General features: G+C 32.8%; 4 protein-coding genes and 1 long non-coding RNA gene across 12 annotated transcripts in view; 3 read left to right on the top strand and 2 right to left on the bottom strand.

Annotated features, from left to right (window-relative positions):
* The first annotated feature begins 1,148 nt into the window (after positions 1-1,148).
* LOC122716486 lies at positions 1,149-4,530 on the top strand. 3 transcript variants are annotated; one of them, XR_006347039.1, is made up of 4 exons: positions 1,149-1,287; positions 1,567-1,686; positions 1,818-2,070; positions 3,800-4,530. It is a non-coding gene; the product is annotated as an uncharacterized LOC122716486 (long non-coding RNA). The 3 variants fall into 3 exon arrangements; XR_006347038.1 differs by having other exon boundaries at positions 1,567-1,739; XR_006347037.1 differs by having other exon boundaries at positions 1,567-2,070.
* Positions 4,531-5,900: 1,370 nt separating this feature from the next.
* LOC122716497 (transcription factor 21) overlaps positions 5,901-24,224 on the bottom strand; it is a 30,012-nt gene continuing 11,688 nt past the window's right edge. The window contains exons 1-3 of one of the 2 annotated variants that reach the window (XM_043939630.1): positions 7,921-8,147; positions 7,240-7,563; positions 5,901-6,378 (exon numbers count right to left, since the gene is read on the bottom strand). In XM_043939630.1, coding sequence (XP_043795565.1) covers positions 6,181-6,378; positions 7,240-7,560 — 519 coding nt within the window. In that variant the 5' untranslated portion in view covers positions 7,561-7,563; positions 7,921-8,147 and the 3' untranslated portion in view covers positions 5,901-6,180. Of the gene's footprint in view, positions 6,379-7,239; positions 7,564-7,920; positions 8,148-24,224 lie in introns of those variants that run through there. The other variant, XM_043939631.1, reaches the window with a different exon arrangement.
* On the top strand, positions 9,557-11,184 carry LOC122716494 (craniofacial development protein 1). The gene is made up of 3 exons (XM_043939620.1): positions 9,557-9,827; positions 10,179-10,571; positions 10,670-11,184. The coding sequence occupies exons 2-3, from the start codon at positions 10,208-10,210 to the stop codon at positions 11,182-11,184; spliced, it is 879 nt and encodes a 292-aa protein (XP_043795555.1). The 5' UTR covers positions 9,557-9,827; positions 10,179-10,207.
* On the bottom strand, positions 12,198-23,585 carry LOC122716496. Of its 5 annotated transcripts, none has more exons than XM_043939625.1 (10): positions 14,240-14,966; positions 14,024-14,104; positions 13,841-13,945; positions 13,671-13,727; positions 13,239-13,506; positions 13,004-13,101; positions 12,865-12,933; positions 12,723-12,795; positions 12,603-12,635; positions 12,198-12,333 (listed from the first exon to the last, which is right to left on the bottom strand). In XM_043939625.1, exons 2-9 carry the CDS (start codon positions 14,074-14,076, stop codon positions 12,609-12,611), a joined length of 750 nt encoding a protein of 249 aa, XP_043795560.1. In that variant the 5' UTR covers positions 14,077-14,104; positions 14,240-14,966; the 3' UTR covers positions 12,198-12,333; positions 12,603-12,608. The 5 variants fall into 5 exon arrangements, with proteins under 5 accessions (XP_043795560.1, XP_043795562.1, XP_043795563.1 ...); XM_043939627.1 differs by lacking the exon at positions 12,198-12,333 and adding an exon at positions 23,496-23,585 and having other exon boundaries at positions 12,493-12,635; positions 14,240-14,325; XM_043939628.1 differs by lacking the exon at positions 12,198-12,333 and adding an exon at positions 14,999-16,015 and having other exon boundaries at positions 12,493-12,635; positions 14,240-14,325.
* LOC122716492 (breast cancer anti-estrogen resistance protein 1) overlaps positions 22,392-24,224 on the top strand; it is a 116,648-nt gene continuing 114,815 nt past the window's right edge. Inside the window, exon 1 of the mRNA XM_043939619.1 lies at positions 22,392-22,779. Within this exon, the coding sequence (XP_043795554.1) occupies positions 22,735-22,779 (45 nt within the window). The 5' untranslated portion in view covers positions 22,392-22,734. The remainder of the gene's footprint in view (positions 22,780-24,224) is intronic.

Here is a 24,224-nt window from a genome sequence, read left to right as displayed (position 1 = left end):
TACTTTCCCAATCGGTTTACAGGAAACTTCTTGATCGATACGAAACGGAATGTAAATTCGTTAATGGAAATTTATTACGAAAATTGCCTGTAGTTTTCAATTATCGTTACAGATAAATCAGTATTTCCTCCTTTTACAGTAGCCAAACAACTTAGAACAAACAAAATCTAATTTCCTTCTTATACGTATTTTAATAGAATAAATAGAATAAATGTAAATGTAACAGTGTGAAATTCAGTAAGAATATTAGCAATATATTAAAATATATAAGTAATTTTTCTACATAAATAATCAAAAATAGATTTTCGAAGAATACCAATTGTAGAAGTTAGTTATATCGTAATGGAAAATCAATGTAGTTTCTAGAATGCAACGAAATTCAGACACGCACACATACATACGCGATAATATATTCGTTCTAGAATACTTCGAAACGAAAGAGGAAACAAAATGCACCGGTTGCCGGTCGTAAAAGATCGCTCGTGAATATGCAACGAAGCGAATGCTCTGAGAAGCGAAATGAGTAATATAGGAAAGGTATAATGAGTGGCTGATTATGATGTAAGCGGTTTATCCGAGCGTAATGATTCGGGGAGCAGATTGCAGACCGACGAATACGCCTTTACTTTCTACCTTTACACCCATTGTCCGCAGCCATTGTCGGCCAATGCGACACGATTATTCACCGTTCTCCTCGATGTCTGACCTTTTCCACGTGATATTTATAAGATTTGCTACACGACGACCGTGACTTTAGGTGAGGTCGTTATGCAAATTACGCGACCTTACATTTATTATACCTGTTAAGTACCTACGTCGAATCGGTGTTTCGGCAGCGTATAACGCCATTCGAGAAACAGACGAGCGGAATGGATTAGCATGTAAAATAGGTTTCCAGGTTAAAAAAGTGCTCGATTCTTTCAGATTAGTCAAAGATTATTATTCGAGAATCGATTGGCTATTGCTCTCGAAAAGTTTGTATAACGCTTCTTAGAAGAGAATTGTGATTGGTTGAGAATAAAATGTGACATGTATCATCCAATTAATCGAGTGAAATTTTTGTTAGCACGTTGGCAGGAATGCCTTTACATGAACAGGAAGGAAGTGGTTGAATTTCTAACTGCGATAGAAAGAAGTGAGCCGTACGAAATAAAAATAATCGCGTTGTACGTTGTTATGCCAAACAATTTTGTATAATCATATAATTGTATAATTTTTCAATTTTTCATAATTGTTAACTTAACGAGATTATATTTATTTTTCGAATACGTAGCTTCAAACAATATGGTAAATCTAACCTTTATATTTTGTAGTCTCGTTCTTGCTTATAAACTTTATTATTTGATTGAAAAATAACCTAATTGTAAAAGTATATCGATACATTTAAATATAGTGAACGGTTTAATCGATCAAATTATAATTAGAAGTGAAAATATTTTTAGAATTAAAATTCTGCGTAATATAATTACGTGTCAACTTGTAGAAAACACTTATTTGATCGAAATGTGATCAATTTTTCGATAATCGTTCGATACCAGCAGCTTTAACGGATTTAATTTATTATAGACATGGAATTGTCACGTATTTAACAAGAACGATAACAGTGCAGATATAAGATTTGTGGGACAGTGGCTTGGATTTGCATATTGGGTCGATGCGATATCTTAATCGTGGTTTACAATAAATGTACCTACTTAAAAGTTGCGAATGAATCAATATTCACTTAATATTCTATACATGTATAACACTCGTGTTATAATCATTCTTTGAATGATCGCAAAATCACGTTTGAATAATTTTAATTTTTTTTTTTTTAGGTTTAATATATCTCTGATCATTTCTAAAATTTTTTAAAAATAAATCCACGAAAATGAAATGAACGAGTACACATGCACTTGATATTACTTATCGACACGTGGCTATTATCGAGCAAAAAAAAAAAAGTGTAATCATCGTATCACCGATAATAATCATTAAAACTATAAAAATGAATTACTGAATTTCGATTGTTTACTATCGATAATTATATATTTACTAGTCAGATGGTTAATGTGATTTCAATGATGTATGGTATGTACACACCTTGATACACATCTCTATCGCTTTTATCTTTCAATTTAATAAATAGAGAGTAAAATTTCAAGATTATGTATCTATTGCATCATTGTACATTTATTATTAGAAAATCGTGTAATTTAGTTTCTGCAATCAATTGAACATTATCGAAAGTCATTAATCTTTTAGTTCTATTGGCGATTAAATTGCAAAGAATTGATCGTAGTAGAACATTGGAACGTGTCCTTGGTGAACAAAAAAAAAAAAAAAAAACGATGACGATACACAAAGATTGATTCTCGATTTAATCGATTTAATGTACGCCAAAATAATTTTTCACACTTTCAATTTTTTATATTTCGAATACAATTTATTTTTCTCAATTTCAAATATAAAATCTTATATTGAAATAATTTTCTTTTCACGATTTCTAGTCAATTTTGCGTCAACTTTGCGACATACTCGCGTATTTTATCGCGACGATAAAAAAATTAAGTGACTCAGGTACACTTACTTTTCACAAGTTTTGAAATATATATATATATATATATATATATATATATATATATATATATTCGCAATTTTAGGTGCTTCTGCACTCGCACGGAGGCGACATTCCTCGATTGCGTGGAGTTAATACGACTCGAGGGAGCGATCGTTTCGTCTTTCGAACACGTGTGTTCTTATCAGTGGTCATTTTTTTTTTCTCAGGACACGATAACAGTACTCGCAAAGCGTAATTTCCGTTCATGGCTTTTCGAGGAAACTTTGCTTTGCGAAATTACATGATTCGTAATCACGCTCTTTGTCAAATGGAAATTACATCTCTTACATAGACAAGCCGCTTTAGAAGATTTAACGTTTTAAATATTCTCCTATCTTTAAATTTTATGCAACGATAAATAATAACAGTAAAACTTTAATTCTAAAATAAGGATTACGAGTATAAACTATAAGAATAACGAACGATAGTTAAAGTTCTGCGAACTTTTTAAACGTCTTCTCTTCTTTCATCGTTTTGCCAAAGGTATAAAATATATAAGCAGACGCGTTAACAATAGGACGGAATGAGTTGAAATTAAATAGTTATATAATAACATCGAAAACATCGTTTTTAAGGTACAAAAAGGGAAGGCCGAGGAACACGGTTTAATGGCGGTGAGCCGGCGTGAAAGGGGGCGCGCATTTCTATGTTTTTGTAGAAACCACAAGTGAATTCGCGGCAACGATCCGGCGCACCTGCGTTTCGTTTCGCATGATATCACAGCCATGCGATAAATTTTCATTGCCACGCGTGTAGGAATAAACTTTTATTGACCATTGAACGGTTTGAATTTAAACGCGCCGCGTATACGCGCGCATAACCGCGCGTAACGACTACACACGTATACGCAACTATATCCCCGGGTTTAAAGGACTATGAATGTCTAGCACTATCGTTTAAGAAAATATGTCGTTTATGTTTCGAACGATTACACGAGTGGTCTACGCGGGAAAAAATTTCAGGCAAATTGAATGTGTGTAATTTGTAGAGATGGAATGCTTGAATCCTTGAAATCCGTCGAAAAAATCCGTTCTCCAAAAACATTTTCTTACTTTTTGCGATTCGAAATTTTGAGGTTAGGCGAAGAATAATTTATATAAAGGTATAAATTGTGAAAATTACGTGATTATATCACGACGATTGTAATAAAAGTTGATTAGATTAGACTAATAAATATCATTTTTTAATAATTTGTTTCAGAAATATTTATCTCGAAGAATACTTTGAAACAAGAATACCGCATGATGTCGATCAAAACGATGTCAAGAATATCCTGCGGTAATCGTAAGTCACTTTATTCAAATGAATCGAAACTAGTATTTATTGAACGTGCTATATAAGGTGCACTTAAAAAAAACATATGTGTCAAATCATTTGAATTTCTAAGGCGAGAAGGTGTGACTATCGTTAATGCGACAATAATTATGACGTGCAAAGTTGAATCCGTGAATCAATGGTGTTAATGCGCAAACACTTATCAAAGCGAAGTTAAGTTGTTGGGAATGTACTGTGTAACATATGTTATTTTTATAATTTTGTGTTCAATTTTTTGAACGCGTTGTATGAATAAAATAAATAAGTTATTTAATAACAATAACAGTAATTTTTTACTGTATCATATAATAATTACTAAATGATCGGATCAATTTTGTTTAATTTTTGAAGAAAAGAAGAAGAGACTTTACACAAAGAAATCGTTTTAAAACATTCGATATTTATATTTCCAAGAAACGATTGACGAGAACTTCTAGAGACCTTGATCGCAATCAAGAAAGATGCGTGCATGCATTTTTCTTTCAATCATCAATGATAGGAATTCGCCTCAGGATTCGCATACGCACTGTGTTACAATGACATTCCTTGAAGATTCGAACCATAATTTCCGTGCAGTGACAGAAGAACAGGTTCTTTCATTCTTTCTCTTAGTTTCTTAGTTATTTTAAAATTATCTTGCTTTGTTTGTATAGGATGAAAGTAATAGAATGTAAAAAATATATGTAAGATGTATTTGCGACGAATAAAAATGGAACAAATTCTATTAAGATTTTTAATTAATAAGTTGGATAACGATGCAATAAAGTTAATCAGAAATCGACATTAGTCTTTCGAGCGTAAAAATTTTGTAGAATAACTACAGACAAGGAGAGCAAGTAATACGAGAAGGATGGAAATAGGATAAAAATTGTGGATTTAGCGCCATCTCCAGAGTGCCGCAAATAAAACACAAAGAAGGCAAATACAAAGAAAAAGATAGATATAAGGTAAGAAATAACTATTAATACCATCTCTTGAGTACCAGAGATATCTTTTCAGAAATATGGTAAAACAGAGTAAGAATTAAGAATTGACGCCATCTCTCGAATACCAGAGATATCTTTTTAGGAATATGGTAAGATAGAATAAGAATTAAGAATTGGCGCCATCTTTGATTATTTTTGGAATAGTGTCTTTTATATTCGAAAGATGGTATTGAATGTTAATTCTTATTTCTATTTTTCTCCTAGTATTTGCCCTTCTCGTCTTCTTGTGTTTCATTTGCGGTATTCTGAAGATGGTGCTGATTCTATAATTTTTATTCTATCTCCATCCTTCATTTATTTTCCTTTTCTATACAGTCACTCTATAAATTTATGCGCTCAAAAGATGGCGTTGATTTCTGATTAACTTTATTGTACAATTTATCGATTAAAAATCTTCTCTACTTTTCTTTCTTTTTTTTCTTAAGAGAGAAAGATTTAAATTATTAATATATCTCTTACAATATAATAGTTTTCTTTAAGAAGAAAATTCCTTTAAGATAATTCGCGTGAAATGAAGAAATTCATAGAGTAAAAAGTAGTTAAAAGTAAAATAAAAATGAAAAACATTTGTAAGAAACGAGGATATACAAATGTGGAGAAATATATGATTCATAAAATCCGAGAGGTGGTTTGTATTGACATATGAGGGCCCTAAACGATCTACGCTCGACTTTGGTCGATTTGTAGATGGAACGAGATATATTATTTTAGTTTCAGGTTTACACAAAAGGCCCTTCGTGCTGTTTATTTAACTTGATGTTCTTTATCCTTCTTTCCTTACCACGTCTTTTTTCCTCTGTTTCCATTCCGGAAGCCGCATTAATTTTTTTTTCTTTCGAACAATACTTTGAAGTTTCCGCGAAATTAATATTTTTGAAATTAAATAAAATTATTAATTAAAAAATCTTATACCATGTATGATTATTAAGACAATTCTATATTTAATTTTTCTTCGCGTTGTTGATCGTGAAAATAATTCTAAAAGATAATAAACATAATAATTGCAGTTTATAACTGTATAGAAATATTTTATTGGACTAGTATTTACGCTTTGGTTACAATAATGTGATCTAATCTAAAGATATTACAATAAATGTCCTTAAAATGAATATAGATCAATAAATATTAAAAAGATAGATAAGGCACTCTGAAATAAATATAAATTTTCATTTTCACGATTTTATATAATAACGCTGTTGCAAGTGAAGAAATTTTTTTCTTTTTTTTTGTTCACGAACAGAATGTTCTTTTCTCGTATATCCCTTCGATAAAAAAGCTTTATTAGAAATAGGAAAGCGACTCGTGATTATGACGTAGTGACATGGCTTGATGATGTCCAGAATGATGGAAATTCTGGATCTCGTGTGCTCCCTGCTGACCACGGTACTGATTAGGACTCGATGAAGTTGACGATGATACGTTACAACTGTTGTTCATCAACATGGAAGAGTTACCACTTTGAAAAGTAAACGGCCATGACTACGACAAAAATATAAGAAAGATATTTATAAAATTTCCCTTTTTAATTACTAATTTTTTCAAAATCACATCGAAGTAGATATTTTAATTTAAAAAATTTTTTTCCTTTTATGCGTTTTTTCATCGCATACTTTTTTTAATAATTTTCAATTTATGTAATTCTTTTTTTAATAATTCTATCATTGGATCGATAGAAAATATAATTTCGATTGATTCTTGAATGCAAAAGGAATAAACGATCGTTCTTCGAATAATGGTACTAATTTAGAATTAATGGTGGAAAAGGATGTGGAGGAAGCTTTGAAAGTGATTCGATCCACCTGGACAGACGTAAACAGAGAACGTCTCTAAGAAAATGACGTTATGACGCCGACTGGATCCACCTGGATTCTTTGTTGTTTCACGGCTCTTTAATCGTGACACGAAAGATTGCAATTATGCAAAAAAAAAAAAAAAAAAAAAAAAAGAAACAAAAAACGAACAAAAAATACCTTGCTCCACTTATTTTCCGCTTGCTGTTTAAAATTTCGAAATTTCTTAATAACAATAATAATAATAATAATTTTTCGTCAACAATATTGCGATATATGACCCATTTGTGTAAGTTAAAAATAAAAAAAAAATTACAAAATACCATATGAAACAAATCAAGACAAAATAAGAAGAAATTTGATTTGAAGATCGAATAATAATATATATCGAATAAATTATCTGCGAGATCGTTACGTCAGATTAAAAACCGTAAGAAAAATTTGAAACCTCGATCGTTGTTGTCCTTCTTTTCAATTCAATCAGACAATTATTGTAAATAACTGTTTTTTTTTTTTTCTTTCTTTCTTTCTTTTTCAAATAAAAACTTACTAGAGCCAAAGACAAAGATCTGGTCTCGGAATGCGCGTCCGTGTCGTCTCTGAGAACCGCTCGAAGATGAGCGATGTACGTAGCCGCCAGGCGGAGGGTGTCCAATTTGCTGAGTTTCGTGTCGGCCGGTACCCAAGGTAAAGTCGTTTTTAATCTGCAAAACGCCTTGCTTAGCACCCTCATTCGAGCCCGTTCCCTAGCGTTAGCCGCGTTCCTCGGCGCACGGCTCTCCAAATCATCCTTGCTGTACTTCCCCTCGGATGCGAATTCGTCTTCGTCCGCTTCCAACGTCGGCGTCGAGGCGCGTCGCTTGCGTGGCATCTTCTGCAATCATTAGTTCAATCCCACCGTTTTTACCAATTGTATCGTTTTTTCAATCCTCCTCGAACTCGTTCACCCGCGACATTGTTATTTTATATTTGAGAATGTTCGTTTATTGAAGAACTTGGTTGGAACTTGGTGCTTGGTATCGATGGAAGAATAACAATGGACAGCCTCGATATATAATTTAATAAAAAAATAATATTAATAAAATTTACGTTGTAAAATTGGTTCTGGAAATACGATTTTAATGGAGGATTCGTCGAAGAGGCGACACCGCGACACCGATTTTCTTCGCGAAGTGAGTGAAACTTGGCAGGGGGGAAGGGGAGAGGGGGGGGAGGAGATGGAATAGCTCACCTTATTCCGCGACGAGACTTTTGACTTTTTTTTTTTTTCTCCCCTCGGCTCGTATTAATGGGATGTCACGATGGATCGCGACGCTCGCGCGAAACTAATTGTACGTGAAAAGTTTCGGCCAGAAGAAGAGGAGGGCGCCGAGAGGGGAGGAGGAAGGAAGAGGAAAGAAAACGAAGATTGGCAGGGAAGAGGGAGATTTGGGACGCCTCTGAAAATCGGGCGGAGCTTTCTCGACAACGAGAAGTGTCTTCCTTCTTGGCTTGGCCACTTCTCGTCCTCCTACTTCGCTTTTCCTGGGGGTTTTCGTCCAATCGTTTGGTACTGCGTCATCTGCAGCCACCTGGTCCATCCTTTCCTATTCCGTCCTCTTTCCGAGTACGTATTCACGAATACGTGTTTTCTTCTCTTCTCTTTTCTTTTCTTTCCTTTTCGTGTGGAATTTGACTTTTGCTCTGATTTTTTTTCTTCTCCGGATGTCCGGATGTCGTATTTTTTTTTTTTTAATTAAGTTACGATCTTCTTCGTTTTCGATCAAATTGTTGTGCGTCGGATCGAAAGTTAGATCGCGATTAATTTTAGAAACGAAAGGTGTGTAATTGATTTTTAAGGTTAAAAAGATTATTCGTTTTAAGAATTTTTATTTTTATTCGAATCGTGATCCAATTTGCTCTTTTCTCATTTAAACGGAGAAGATTCAGTTCGTGCAAACACGCGCGCATTATATATTAGATATGTATATATATTCATATATATTAATATTTGTTTGATTAAATCATCTCTGAAACTAAGGTTCTATTCCATTTATCTTTTAATATTACTACTTTTTCCCATTCAGAGATTTCTATTAAAAGGAAAAAAAAAATCGATCCATTAATCGTATTTAAATCCTTGTAAACGGGCTGTCAACCATTTCGTTGAAAGGAGGATTCGAAATGGATCCTGTAATATGAGGTGTGCGGTGACCCTGCTGATCCCACTTAACATCCTGAAGCAGGAGTTGACTTATTGCTCGACAAATTCGTTCCTTCGCAATTTGATACATTTCTATGTAATTGGTCATGTTTCTTTCTCAAGATATATATATACATGTATTTGTAACTATGCACCCGTGTAGAATGGAATTTAAAAAAAAAAAAGAAAGCATAAAAATTAAAATGAGATCGAATTTCATTGAAAAATTGGAATTTTGCATCGTTTCTTTACGCTGTACATTCTTTATTACTTGACAACTAAATTAAATTATATTTTAAGAAATAAATATATATAAATATTATAATATTTTAAATAAATATATTTATTGAATAAATATACGTTTTTATAAAAGAAAGGATTTTCAGGCATAAACAAAAAAGTATTAGATAGAAAATCACAAATTACTTATGGTTTTCACCTGTATTCTATATTTATGGGGATATTTGCATATAGATGTCGACGCTGTAATCATCCGAATCAAATTCTCGATCGCAGAAATCTGTAAAAGGTACGTAAAATATCTAAGAGTGTTATTTTTTTATTATTTAATTATAATTTTTTTTATAATAATATAATATATTTATACGTACATTGTTGCAAATTTGAACGTAATATCGTAGTTTATAATTTTACCGTAGGAAGGCGCTCGTGGAGCAAGTTAAAAATGGCTGATGATATACGAATGCATTTGCGAATCGCGAGTCGATTCGTGTTCTTCGGTCGTTACTTTTTGTGATTTTCTCACGTGTAGTGGTATTTCTTTGCGTGTTTGTAAAATATTAATAATATTAATTCAAATTTTTCCATGTATAACAATTAATTGGAAAGGAACAAAGGAAATAAAATATTCGGAATATTTTAACGAAAGTTCCCGAAGGTGATTCATTGTCTAACTGAATTTTTAGCTTAGAAAGATCGTGTTTTGGAGAAAATTCGTAAGTACCAAAATAGTAATAATCAATAACTAAATTATTTGATACTGATTTTTTTTATGTAATTATGTACTTTAAAGAGGTTAGGTTGTATATTTGTATACGAAACATGATAAAGTTCAATATTACAAAATCAATAATTGTTTATGTGTTATTTAAATCATTTTTTTTTAATGAATGTTACATAAATACTTGTAAAAACTTCTAAATTAAATATTTGTTTAAAATTTTACTCGAAATAATGTAAAACGCGAAAGTTTTCTTTGTTAATATAATGAAGAAAAAAATAAAGAACATTATGTTAATTAATTTAGATCGATTTCTAAGTAAGAATGCAATATTACGATTTTACAGTTACATTACGAATAAAATTTTAATTAAATATGACTGAAGAACACCAATTGCCCTCTGATTCTGATGAAGATGATGAAGATTATATTCCCGATGGTGCAGATAGTGAGCCAGTATCCGAAGTAGAATCTGAAGGTGATGCAGAGAGTGGTCCTGAAGATGAGAATGATGAAAACCAAAGAGAAACGACAAAGAAAAGAGGAAGAAAGAAAAATAAAGTTATAAAATCTAAAATTAGAAAGCGTAGAAGAACAAGGAAAAAGATAACAGAGAATAAGAATGATGAAAAAGAGGAAAAACAACAAAAAGAAGAATCTATCGAGAAAAAAGAACTTACCGAAGAAGAGGAGAAAAAAAGGGCTGATTCTCTTTGGGCTGATTTTATGAAAGACACAGGTAATTAATTTCAATTATGTATTTAATACTTAGTTAATTATAATTAATGAAATATATACGTATATATATATATTGTATATTTTTTGTATTTTTTAAAGCAATGACACCTAAACCTAAGCAACAAAATGTAACAAATAAATCTAAAGAGAGATCTCCATCTATAGAAAAGCCAAAAGTGGAAGAAAAAGTAAAAATAACTAAAGTATTTGAATTTGCTGGTGAAGAAGTAAAAGTAGAAAAAGAAGTCTCCATAGATTCGGCAGAAGCAAGAATATCTCTATCCTCTGCTGAGAATTCTGAGAAAACAGGAAATTCTGGATCTCCTGCGGGTAGAGGATCTGGAAGAGGTAGAGGTTTCAAACGGGCTGGTTTAGGGGGTATTTCTTCTGTCCTTGGTCAATTAGGAAAGAAGGCGAAAATTAGTACGTTAGAAAAGTCCAAACTAGATTGGGATAATTATAAGAAACAAGAGAATTTGGAGGAAGAAATTAGTACTCATAACAAAGGCAAGGATGGATATTTAGAACGTCAAGATTTCTTACAAAGGGCAGATTTGCGACAGTTTGAAATTGAAAAGCAATTACGTAATGCAAATAGACGTAGTACACGGTGAATTTATAATTTTATGTATATATATTTTATATATATATATATATCTTCCCTAACAATGAGAACCAGAAATGGTATTGAGAAAAATATCTTATTAGAATTGCCAATTATTGGCGCTTGTAGCACATATTTACTCGAATTGTTTAAACTCTTACTAAATATCTCATGCCATGTATAAAAATGTGATTGCCTCGCTTGGCTTGACAATCGGCTGGATCTGGTTAAGAAACGGTTGAGAGCCAATTCTGTGAGAAGAGACTGATCATTCCAATGTATCGAAGATAATATAGTACGTTATGTAATAGTCTAATGTATCATCTGCGAGCGTTGTCTCGATCCATTATATCACAGAACTTCGCATCGAAGCAGGATGTTTGAAGCTTGGTGCTTCGGAGACCGACGATATATATTCTAACAATAAACAAGCTCCAGAGATGTTTTTATTCCATTTCAGTGGAAGAAAGGATGATTGATGACAGTGTAGATTAGTGTAGGTATTTAATAAAGTGTCGTTTGAATGATAAATGAATACATATATACCAGTATGTATTCTAGTATGTATGCCTTAGAAATAATCATGACATTTTTCTTCATTTACGATCACTGCCTTGGGCGAGTCACGAGAAACATTTTATTATATTTATAGACGAGATAGAAAACCTAGATTATTGTTACAGAATTACAAATGAGAGATTACAGTAATTGTTTTATATTTTTTCAACTATATCTATTTATCATATTTATTCACAAAATTACGACATGGCATATCTGCGAAAAATAACATGTCAATATAGTTCAATCATTAATTCATTTGAAAAAAAATCAATTTTTAAAGCTCAGGTTTACAATTTCTAGAATATTTGTAAAAAATAATGTCTTACGGATGTGTATGAAATTTCTTTATGTCTATGGACTATTTAACATCGTAAAAATAAAGATGTACGTTAAATATTTAAACCATTTTATATTCATGGCTTAATAGCATTAATTTATATATATATAAATTATATATATATATATATATATGTGATTGAAAACATCAAACATATACTGTTTACTGTTTATCGTTTACGTTGCGTCCTTCGCTTGGCGATGTACTTTTTTCTCCGTTTTTTTCTTTAACATAAAGGAATCTTTAAATTTATTATACATCCTGTAAGAAATGATCGACATTTGGACGCTATTTAATATTTCATACAAATTATCGATTTATAATTTACATTCACTATTACTTAATTATACAAACCAATATAAATTCAAAATATCTCTTAGTCTCGTTGTATACGAATGGATTTCGTGGTATATAATAACCAACAATAAAAAAACCCTATTCGTTTATACATCGAGCCTTTGAGTAGCTATATTGATTTTGTAAGCAAATATAGACGAAATATTTATCAGAAGTACCGTTTTCATCGTTACCTTTATTTAGCAAAATTTCACTTTCCTTTTCTCCTGAAATGAAAGAATACGAATTTACTTTTTTTTCAATATAGTATTATAGATTATTTTCGTGTTCACAATAATTTCACAAATATTTACCATAATTCGATTTTGATTTCGAAAAGAATTTCCGCAACATCGGTGTTCAATATATTCATTTTTATTTTTTTTACTAAAATAAAAATAATTATTAGCAATACTTTGTCAATAATCATGTTACGATTATGTTAATTTTTCATACCGAGTTCTAAATTTTCGTATTTTATTACGTAACCTGGAGAATCCTTTGACAAATATATTTTTCTTTGGACTAAATTTCAAGTATGAAAACGTTATTTCGTATACTATATAAAAATATTTATTATGTTAATGATTCTAACCTTTGTTCACGGTATTTTGGGCATAATGTTCCTTTAAACGGCTTTTCTTTATTATTAGAATAGCAATAATCTATCGAATCTTTTTTTTTCTTTTTTATCTAAAATAAAAATTGAATTTTATCAGATCGTATTATCGCGAATATTGTCGCGAATGAATTTTTTTCTTGATTTTAATATAATGATTATGATTTTTGTAAAAAATAATGAGTAATTTTAAACGATATATATATATTACTTTTTCCCTTATACAGCAACAGTCATTATATTTTGAAAGAAATGTGCACGTTGACGAACATTTGCACAATTTTTTTAAGTCTTCTGAACTGGATTTTTTAATGCATTTACAAGAAATTGATTGTTCTATAATCTTTATGCATTTTCGTGAATTTGGAGTTACTTTATCAATTATTTTTTTTGCCTTACTTTCTTTGCAAATTATTCTTTTGGGACATTGACATATTATTTTTGGGGTCGGTTTTGGGATCGCGTTGCAGGTTTTTGTTCTGTAATTCAAAGATTAAGATATTAGACAGATAAATTGTGTCCAAAAGAAAAAATTTAAAGAAATGAGAATAGAAATAAGAATCTTAAAGAATTAGAAAAACTATTCCTTTTCGTATAGTAGATGGATGAAATAAAGATTATAATTTATTTATCATCCTCTCACCGACATATCGACAATGACGTAGTACTTTCTATGGATTTCGTAGTTTGACATTTTTTGCTAGAAATCAAATGAAAATTTTTAGACATAAATTAATACATCGTTCTCTTCATTCCTTCAAGTAATAACAATTTTTAAAAAAGATTGAAATGCTAAAATTTTTTTCTACATACTTTAAATTATTCAATTTTTTTTTCAATTTCTTCTTCTGCTTTTTTATTTCTTTCTTCTTTTTCTTATTAATTAACGTAGTTGTTGAAGTACTCGCATTATATCTCCTTGAACGATAATGTTTTTATATAAAACTTACATTACGTGTAAAAAAATATATATATATAAATAATTTTTAGTAATACTTTATACAAGGATGGTTTGCCGGACATGTTGGATCCTTACATATTCTTCTCATTTTTCGTTACTCTCTTTCAAATTTTAACCTGATAAATATTCAAAGATGATGTATATACATACGTAATACGAATCTTACTACTGTTAGATCGAATAAAATTTATATTATATTAATTATCGAAGAATGATGTATTGCTTAGATTAAGATTTAAACGATCACTTACTTGTGTAGATTTTTCATTAACCTCCCGATTTCGCGGAGGACGTAAACCTCAACATTTCTTTCTCTTTTTATTATAACGTACATATTCTAAACAGTATTTGTTCATTTTAGTAAGGAATACCAATCGGTGCAAAATATTTCTTCGTCGTAATTTATCATTTTTCAATAATTTAAAAACGCGAGTTCCATGTAAATGACCTAACCTTGATTTTACTCACTGCTTTGACAAGTCTGATCTTGTCGAGAATATTATTTTTCCGAAACTCCGTTTCGAGTTCAATTATCGCGAAAATCGATCGATCGAATTATATCTCGCCAGCTCGATGCAACATTCCGATCCCCAAACATTGTTATCTTGACGTCTCGACATTAGCTAAACGGATCGATTAAATATCTGATCCCTCGTATCAAATATCGGGGCAAATTCTATTATAATAGCGACATAATGAACGATCGTCGTACGATTGATTTTTGATTCCGATTGACATTATTTTCGCGATAACTTTGCATCGCGTGTAAAACAACTCATGATAATATCAAACTTACAAACATTTATTCGCGAATTTATCAACATTTTATCCATGATTATTTTACAGGAAGGAAAATTTGTATTTCTCTTTACAGAAAATCAATGCTCGTTTCCGATTCAATCGTATATATGATATAAAGAGAAGAAAATGTATAACCTCTACGAATAATTCGAAACAGCAAGTGTAACAAGAATCTCACAATTTTAGAGAAATTTAAATACGATTCTTACAAAGAAGAAGAAGAAGAAGAAGAAGAAGAGACGAAAAATCTTGTTCGAAGTAAGTTTCTCCTTTAAAAAGAATAAAAGAGCAATTCTTCCTTTTATCTCAACACGTCATCGCGAAAAAACATCTATTAAAATCCACTTTGCGATCTTTTCGTATCAAAGCGGTCAAATACGCGTGGAATTAATTAAACCAGCGGATCGAGTCGTGTGCGAGTCGCGAATTTTTCAAGCGCCTGAGGCCACGTCGCTTTTCTTTTTCCCCTCCCCCCTTCTTCCTAAATGATTCTCGCGATCTCGAAGGTGTCGCGAGCGTCGTAAAGTTGAATTACCATGATTCCACGCTGTTTGGATCAGCGGCGACGGGAGGACAAAGGAGGGGAGGCGGGCGAAAGAGGAAGCCACGCGAACCGGAGGCGGATCGTTGGATCGTGTGTGCAAAAGCGGGAATATCGACGCCAGACTGGCGGCCGTTAGTCGTGGCCTTGCCATCGGCAGTTTATACACGAAGCGGAATATCTGCTCAACCGTTCGTTCCTTGGCCAACTTCCATTCTTTTCAACGCACCTCGAACAACTAACCTCTCCTTTTTCGTCAGAGAGAGAGAGAGAGAGAATGCACTTGTTACTTTCCCGATTGCTCGAGAAGAGCGCACGTGCATACATACGTGGCGAGATTAAGTTTGATCGAGGCGTTGAAAGCGTCTCTTTGTTCGGATCGGTCGGTGTTACTTGAATTTGACGAGCGACCGGAAATTGGAATTCAAGTGGAGGGTAATTTGACTTGAAAACGAGGAAAAACTTTCCGTCTCGGATCCGGTCAAATCGTTATCGTTCGAGTAACTCGAATCAAGTTGGGACGTGGTATTAAAAATGATGATGTGTGTTGGAATGCGTATCGATAAATCTAATATCTACTATACCATTGTAACTAATTATCTTCCAAAACGAGGGCTTATCTTGATCTTGTTCTATCCACGCACATAGGTACGCAAAATGGAGAATAAAATGAAATACAACTAAACCGAAGAGAATCGAATTATTATTCTATTCCTTCAAAATCACCTAATTATATTTATCTCTAAGATAGTTATATTTTTCCCTTAAAAAAAAAAAAAAAAAAAATAGCGGATAATAAGCGATTTCTGTTCACCTCAGAACAGAATTTTTCTTAACCTTCCATCGAAGGACGTCGAGTTTTGCGAAATTCGTGTATTGATTTTAAATAAAAAGATCTTGTAATATTTAATCACTTTTACATAGCTAAGCTTTCAAACAAAGCTTTATTAAAACCAGAACAATCGGTCGTTTACAGAATGTAACGGATAATTGCTTCGACTCGTCGCGAGACAGAGTGATAAAGGTATCGTACAAAATAATAATTAAGAGCTTTGAACCGAGCTTTCAACACGAAAACCATTATTTTTTAAGCGAAATGAGCCTTCAATACGATTCGCGACGTTCCTTAATGGACACGCGTGAAAAGATATTCTTTGTGCTCTTTATTGGGCAAAAGTGTGCGTTTTATAAGGCGTCGTGGAAAATCGCCTCTTTGCGTTTCTTCGACATTTAGGAACAATTAGGAATGAAACTTTGAACCTTCGCCTTCGCCTACACTCCGTTTTGCGGATAATTACGACGAAAGGGTGGTGGACTTTTGCAATTGACGCGCAATGGTCACGAAAAAAGAGAGGAAAAAAAGAAAAGAAAAGAAAAGAAAAGTCTCTCCCGTTTTATCGAATAACATAAATTACAAAGGGATCGTGATAATAAAAAGCGCTGCGAGCCCTCAAAGTAAATTACGCAAGGTTGGATGTCGTACGTTGGATGATCTAAAAGCGAATTTGCGGGGCGGAGGTGTTATTTTGTATAAAAGGGACGTTCAACAAAGGAATTATAATAGTAAAGGTATAACGGTATAGATGGAAACGAACGACGACTTGGTTGGGGGTTGTTTAATTCCGTTCCGTATTGGAAAACTCTTTTTCTCTTTTTTCTCCAGGAGGAGGGGAGGAGGGGCGAATCGATAGATAGATTATCGAAACAGTTGTGGATTTAATTATAATATCTGATGGACGAGACATCGTTACGTATAAAAAAGGTAGAGATAATGAGCAATTACAACTAGGTAGTTATAAATATATAATTTATCAGGAAAATAAAATTATTAATCTTTCTTCTCAAAGTGAATTATATTCTAGCAAGACCTCCATCGAGATAAATTATATGTTCACAATCGTAATGATATTATATAATCTATAAGTCGTTGTTTTGTAAAAAATATTTAATTTTTCCAATTTTGATATTTTTTTTTTTTATTGTTGTACATACCAATTGTTAATTAGAGGTACCTTTTAGTTGACGAGACGAACAACAACGTGACAAACGGAGGATAATTAATGCTGTATTTTTGTTCGGGTGTGCTTCCTTTAGGGGTAAGGGTAATTTCGGCGCACCTGAAGGAATCTCCTTGAAGGCAAAAACGAGAAGATCTATTCTCATTCTCTCGTCCCTCCTTCCAGTGATCAAGAATCCACTCCCGGTTTCGTAGATTTTTTTCTACCAAACCGGGGATAAAATTCAGTGACGTAACGTGCTTAAAATCAATCCACGTACACGATATATTTTTTTCTTCCTAATTTTATTTGGTCGTTCCGTGAGTAAGTAACATCAGTTTCAAAAGTTTCAAAAGTTTCAGTCTCCATTTCCAGTAAAGAATTTTTTTTAGCGAGCGTTTGGGAACAAAAAATCAAATCGACAATCAGATCTTTCATAGAAATTAAAAGGTTAGACGAGTTTTACGAGGAAAACATTTAGCACGGATGTGAACAGATACTGACGTTTACTTGCAACGAAGTTCGTAGGGTGCTGTTACGAGCGAGTGTAGCTTTTGAATACGCCACTGATAAAATTCCAGGAATTCCTTTTGCCAGAAGCAGACTAGACGAGACTGGCAATAAGATTGATTCGCACTACCAAGATTCCAACGTCTGGTTTTATATACCTTGCGTGCCAACCAAACAGTCCGGAATTAAAGTTTATTTTCCACTCTTTCCCGTAGAAACTTCTTATTAACAACGAGTGTTCCACTTTTCCTCCGTGTTTTCAGAATACAAGAAACTTTTAATATAAATATCATTTTATATTGCAGATTTCTTTTTTTTTTTTTTTTTTGTGAAATTTGAATATTGCTCCTTGTAGGAGTAATCAAAGTTTAGAATCGAAGTAAAGAAAGAAAGTTCGCGCATTCCATGAGGGTCTAAGGTCTAAAAAAGAAGAGAAGTCCACTCGTAAACGCAAAGACGTCCACTCGTGCCTAAAAGCACTTGGATCGGTATGTGGATCAATTATATCGAAGAAGAAACGTGGCACGAATTAATGCGCGCCAAGATATAACGCGTAAGAAAGGAAAGTCACGAGCTCGAAGTGGAACCATTCGACTCCTTTTTGCTATGTCCTTTCGTACTTAATTCCGACCCATGGCGCAAAGTATGCATCGCCGTTGCCATCTTCCTTTTAACGGCTCGTCCAGATGAAATAATTTCATCGGCCAACGACCATTGACATCCATTAAACGAATATTTCCTCTCCTTAGAAAAATATATTTTTTCCTCGATTCAACGACAGAAATAAAATATATATATGTATATACATTCTCTTCTCGCAAAATTTTAACAATCGGATTATAATTATGCCGCGAGAAATTATGAAAAAAACTTGAAAAGTTACATCGCCACATGGTCGATCGATTAAGTGCAGCGATGGGCAAAATTTAAGTTACGAATAATTAAAAGTTGCTTCGATAATAATTGTAGCGACAAACAACAAAGCCGAGGTTATGTGAGGAATGGATCAACTGTAATAGCTACGAATAAACAAAATTTGAAAATTTATACATTACATCATCACATCGATTAAGATGGGCAAAATTTAATAATTAAAGTTAATATCATTATAAAATAATTAAGAGTTGATAATAACTGTAACGGCAAATAACAAAGCCGAGGTTATGCGAGGAATGCATCAACTGTAATAGCTACGAATAAACAAAACTTGAAAATTTATACATTACATCACCAGATCGATTAAGATGGGCAAAATTTAATAATTAAAGTTAATATTATTATAAAATAATTAAGAATTGCTTCGATAATAGCGGCAAACAACAAAGTCGAGGTTATGCGAGGAATGGATCAACTGTAATAGCTACGAATAAACAAAATTTGAAAATTTATACATTACATCATCACATCGATTAAGATGGGCAAAATTTAATAATTAAAGTTAATATTATTATAAAATAATTAAGAGTTGCTTCGATAATAGCGGCAAACAACAAAGTCGAGGTTATATATAAGGAATGTATTAACTCAACGATAACGAATAAACGTACGTAATCGTAAATAATTACTCGAACTAATTTTACTCGGAAATTTTTAACCGGTCACTTTTTCAACAACTGATTAAGTGAATATTCTCGTCACGACGGAGCACGAGTTACCGTTGAACAGTCTCTCATCTTCCATCTTTCTTCCTGTCTTAACGTCCCTCCGTTACACCCTCCGCGTAAACGAGCGCCCTTCGGTTAAACGTTTCTAGGTGGCCACGAAAGAGAAGCTAGTGTCGGGAAGAGAGGCACACTGTTCGCTCTCTTCTTCTGTCTCAGAGCTAGCCTTTTCCATCTCGCTCCTTTCACAATCGTTCGCTCCTCGTCCAACTCATTCGAGCGGGCATGTTTTATGGATAGGCTTCTAGAGGTTTCGCGGCGCCAGCTCTTCCTCTTAGGATACATCGGCTGCCGCTATTACCGATCCGTGCCAACAACGTAAACGTAAACGAGACATTGGAATTATCGCCGGTTCTTCCACGCAATTCCCGTGGAATTCGAGGTAATATATATATCGGAAGTCGTTGGCTCGACGATGCGGATAATACCGTTCTCTATTGCGGATAAAATGTAGGCCGTAGAAAGTCAATAGGAAGTGTAGTTCCTATTATCGATCCGAGCAGATTTCTGTAATTAATTTATCTTTTATGTTGCGTAAAGGCTGAAAAAAAAGAAGACCGATTGTTGTTAGACTGAAATGGGGAAATTGGGATGTATGGAAAAGTGGAAAGTTTGTAGACTTTGATTGATCACTTTGAGTGGTTATGGATAGACCAGGAATAGGTATAAAGTTTAGTGATTTTTTTTTTTTTTTTAAAAATTTGTAATCAAGTTTCTTTATTTTCCGTGTTTAATTTTGTTCTCAATTCCTCGAAATTGATGAAAATATCAACAACATTATAGTTTCTTTGGATTTTCTTTCACGATAAAATTTTCTCTATAAAAGTTTCTTTTAATTATTTTAATTTCAAAGTATCGTATTTACAAATTTCTACAGTGTGGCGCATTATCTTGAGACGGTTAAAAGAACGATTAATGAAAGAGAGGAATGTCGATTTGAAAGGAGTTATAATTGAATGGTCTGGCCTGAGAATTTGGATGGACCGTTTTCGGTAACAGGTATCCTCATTTCCGATACATTAACCACGGCGAAGGACTCATTTTGAAACATCGATCCATAAAATTCGTCGAACAAGAATTATTCCTCTGACTCATACCCGTGATGTAACCTTCGTTCTTATCGCACTTTAAACAGGTGTGGCTGGATTTAAAAAAGGACTTCATGGACTTTCCATTCGGTAGCATAAAGATTGAAAAAAAGAGATATACACTTTTCACAACTACGCAGAGATTAATTTCAAATAACCTTTCCCAAAATAACCTGAATTTAATCCTGAAATACGTCAGACAAAAGCATCATAAAAAAAAACGCTCGTTAACAACAATTTATGTTTTACAATAAAATTTGCAATAAAGTTCAAAAAAACGATTTAAAAATTGGATCACGTTATTATGATGAATTGAAAGGGAAATGCAACAACTTGCTTCTGCAAACTGCGACCGAATACTACTAACTTCGAGGAGTCCAGTTGACGTAACCGATATTTTTAACCGAGCCCTTTTGTTTCACCGATGGTCCTGTTTTAATCTCGTCCTTCCACTTTGCTTCGTCCGTCGCTTTCACAACCGACGACCCCTCGTAATGTCAGCCCGAGTGTTTGATCTTTCAACGAGGTTTCCGCGAATTTCAAAGGTTCGTCTCGTGGAAGCGGCGTTTAAATTCCATGTACGGCCGAAGCGGCCGGAGAAAGGAATTTGTCGTCTGCAAGGCGACTCTTTAGATACGACTATTATGCGTCCTGCGAGGCAACCATTACAGAGTGAATACAAACGAGCTTCTGACGAAGGACCAAACTCTTCCTTCAGAAACGAAGCCCTTATTTTCGTAGGATAAACAGCTCCCGTGCAACACGTATCGGATGGAGATCCCCTTACGTCGGTTTTAATTCGCTAATCTCGGCTACTTTCACGGTGAGAAAACGTGCGCATTTGTGCACGATAATGTAATAACGACGTGACACAGTTTTCGTCGTCCTTAACCCGCGTGGAATGTTAGAAAATGACGGAGAGTAATGGGAAGAATAGGAAAAATAATGGGGAATGTTATTGGAGAAATAGTAGAGATTAAAGAGATGAAGAATTAGAATGTTACGTAGTCGCTCATATCTTGGAAATTATTATTTTGATATTGTATTTTAATGGGAATATTTAATTGGTGTATGTTCGATGCAAGTTCTCAATACTGGTTGAATTTATTAATTTTATTCGAGTAAAATAAATTTTATATATATATATATAAGTTACATAAGCGAGTTATATTGATAATTAGGTTAATCAACTCTTACGTAATATCGAAGATAGTATATAATATGCAACTTTATTTAAAGTAATATTATTTATTATAATTTATAATAATAATAATGATGATGAACACATCAGAGATATGTAATATCAAGAGAACGATATTAATTTAATAAAAATAGATAATAAAAGATAAGAATTAAGAAAAGAAGAAAATTAATGATTAACTTGTTTTACGTTAACAATACGTTGCTATCAATTGAATTTATCTGTATCGATATAAGTCGATATTTGTTTTCCAATAAATATTTCGTGTGATTTTGTCGAATCTAGAATTTTTTAAAAAATAAAATGTCAATGTAAAACTTTTAAATTGTTGGTATAATTAGATTGTTCTTGAAGCATAAGAAAAATTTTACTCGTTAAACGAGATCTTTTTCTCGGAAAAGAGTTAATTTATTAATATCCAATAGGAATTGGAGCAATTCCTATGATAATTCCTTCATCGGTAGTCGATAGCGATTAAATTTCAGAAATACCATGGTGTATGCGTATTCGGGGGGATGATAGGTATTCGGTTATTTCCGTCACCGTTCGGTTATGCTCGGCCTCAGCTACACCGCCCGGACCCGTCAGTCTCGCGCATGATTCCGTAGTGGAAGGAAGTGTTCTTTCGCTTCGGCGCTTAATTTTGTCGCGGAAAAAATCAATGGTATTTTCATAAACGACGAACGCTAAAACGATCAGTTTATTTTATCGAAGAAATCGTAAAGACCGTCAGGTGATAATTAAGTAGTGCATTAACATATATATATATATATATATAAATTGGTCAGTGATAAACGATTAGTGTCGAATCGCTCGTGATCGATTCCTTGTGTATATTTTGTCAAGGTGTTTTCTACCGTTCTTTGATCCGGATATTATGCTACCGATCGCGTGTGCTGCAAGATCGTTTTGACTCGAGGGGCAGTCGACCATAGATCACCGACAAAATGTTACCACAGACCCCTGACATCATTCCTACGACTTTAAATCAGGTAAGCAACACAATTTCAATATACTACTATTCCATTATTTCACTCGTATTGCGAACGTAACCTTCAACCTGAAACTCCGTTTCTTTCGATACACACAGTCGGTGTGTTTTTGCTCACGGTCAAAAGCGAATATTCTGTTTATATGACACGAGTTTTTTTGCTTGTCTATTCTAAGAATTTTTGACGCGTAAACTATACTCCAACAAATTTACTTCTTCTGTTTTTTTTTTTGTTTCGTAAACTCGTTTCGTCTGTATAGAGAAATTTGTGAAACGCGTTGACGTAATTCGTCACTTTTTATCGAAAGTTTCACGTAGTACATTGCAAGTGCGAGATATAACCGTTCGATTATATCGATTTACTAACAGTGACAAGTTCAAGGCATTAGTAACCGCCAAATTCTGGTTGCGAAATTTTTCGTTGAATAACCTTGTGTTACGAATCTTGTGAAACGTGAGTGTGGTATGATCGTTTTGTAAAATTTCGTTTAAAATGTACGAATTTCGTTGGGAATATCGCTAAATTAAATGGAATTGTATTAATAGTGATCTAATATAACAATACTATCAGAATGTTGGAGCAGTGTGCCACTCCTGTCAAGATGGCGTGGAAAAGACAAATATTTGCGGTTCATAGTTGCCGGTTCAAGAACATCGTCTTGTGGGAACAGAAAGTTCCTCATGTCACATCACGTTGTGTCAATATTATACACTTACATCCATAGTTCTTTTCAACGTAATAAACGTCAGTGGTAATTAGCGACGGATGACAGGTTAGTTCATCGATAATATCAGCAAAATCGATTAATTCGAATTCCAACGGATTATTTTGAACGCACGATCCCGGTTTGTCTCACTTACGTATAATATTGCATACTGGGGTTTCAGTAAACGGGTTTCCAGTTTCTTGACTTGCACGGAATCGTATTCGTTTGATAAAATATACATATTTAGAATTCCAAGTTTTACAACTAGTCGCAATAAGATACGATATATAATATATAATTAAAATGTTTATTGAAGGCATAATGAAATAGTTTATTTTTTTTTTTATTTGCGTATACGAAACTAGATACATAAATAATGGCAATGAATATCTTATTAGGAAATTATATATTATTCGTATTATTTTCTATTCCTATAATTTCGATATAATATTTACGTTTGAACTCTTTCAATTTTTACAAATCGATGAAAATCAAAATTATAATTATTAATTACACTTATTAATTATTTATTAATAAATGTAATTAATAAAAATAATAAGAACAAAAATGTATCATAAAAAATAAGATTCAAGTAAACGATTCCAATAAATTAGAAAATTTTGGGTATAATCTTAAAAAAGAATTTATTATAATTTTATTTAAATCTATCGTATCGATCATAAAAATAAAAAAGTATTTCAAAGAAAATGCACATTATTTTTTAATAACAATAGGAAAA

This window comes from Apis laboriosa, unplaced genomic scaffold (assembly GCF_014066325.1).
Source record: "Apis laboriosa isolate Shangri-la unplaced genomic scaffold, ASM1406632v1 scaffold46_cov150, whole genome shotgun sequence".
In the NCBI taxonomy this organism is placed as follows: domain Eukaryota; kingdom Metazoa; phylum Arthropoda; class Insecta; order Hymenoptera; family Apidae; genus Apis; species Apis laboriosa.
Note: the sequence above shows the minus strand (reverse complement) of the source record. Positions and strands in the feature narration are given on the sequence as shown.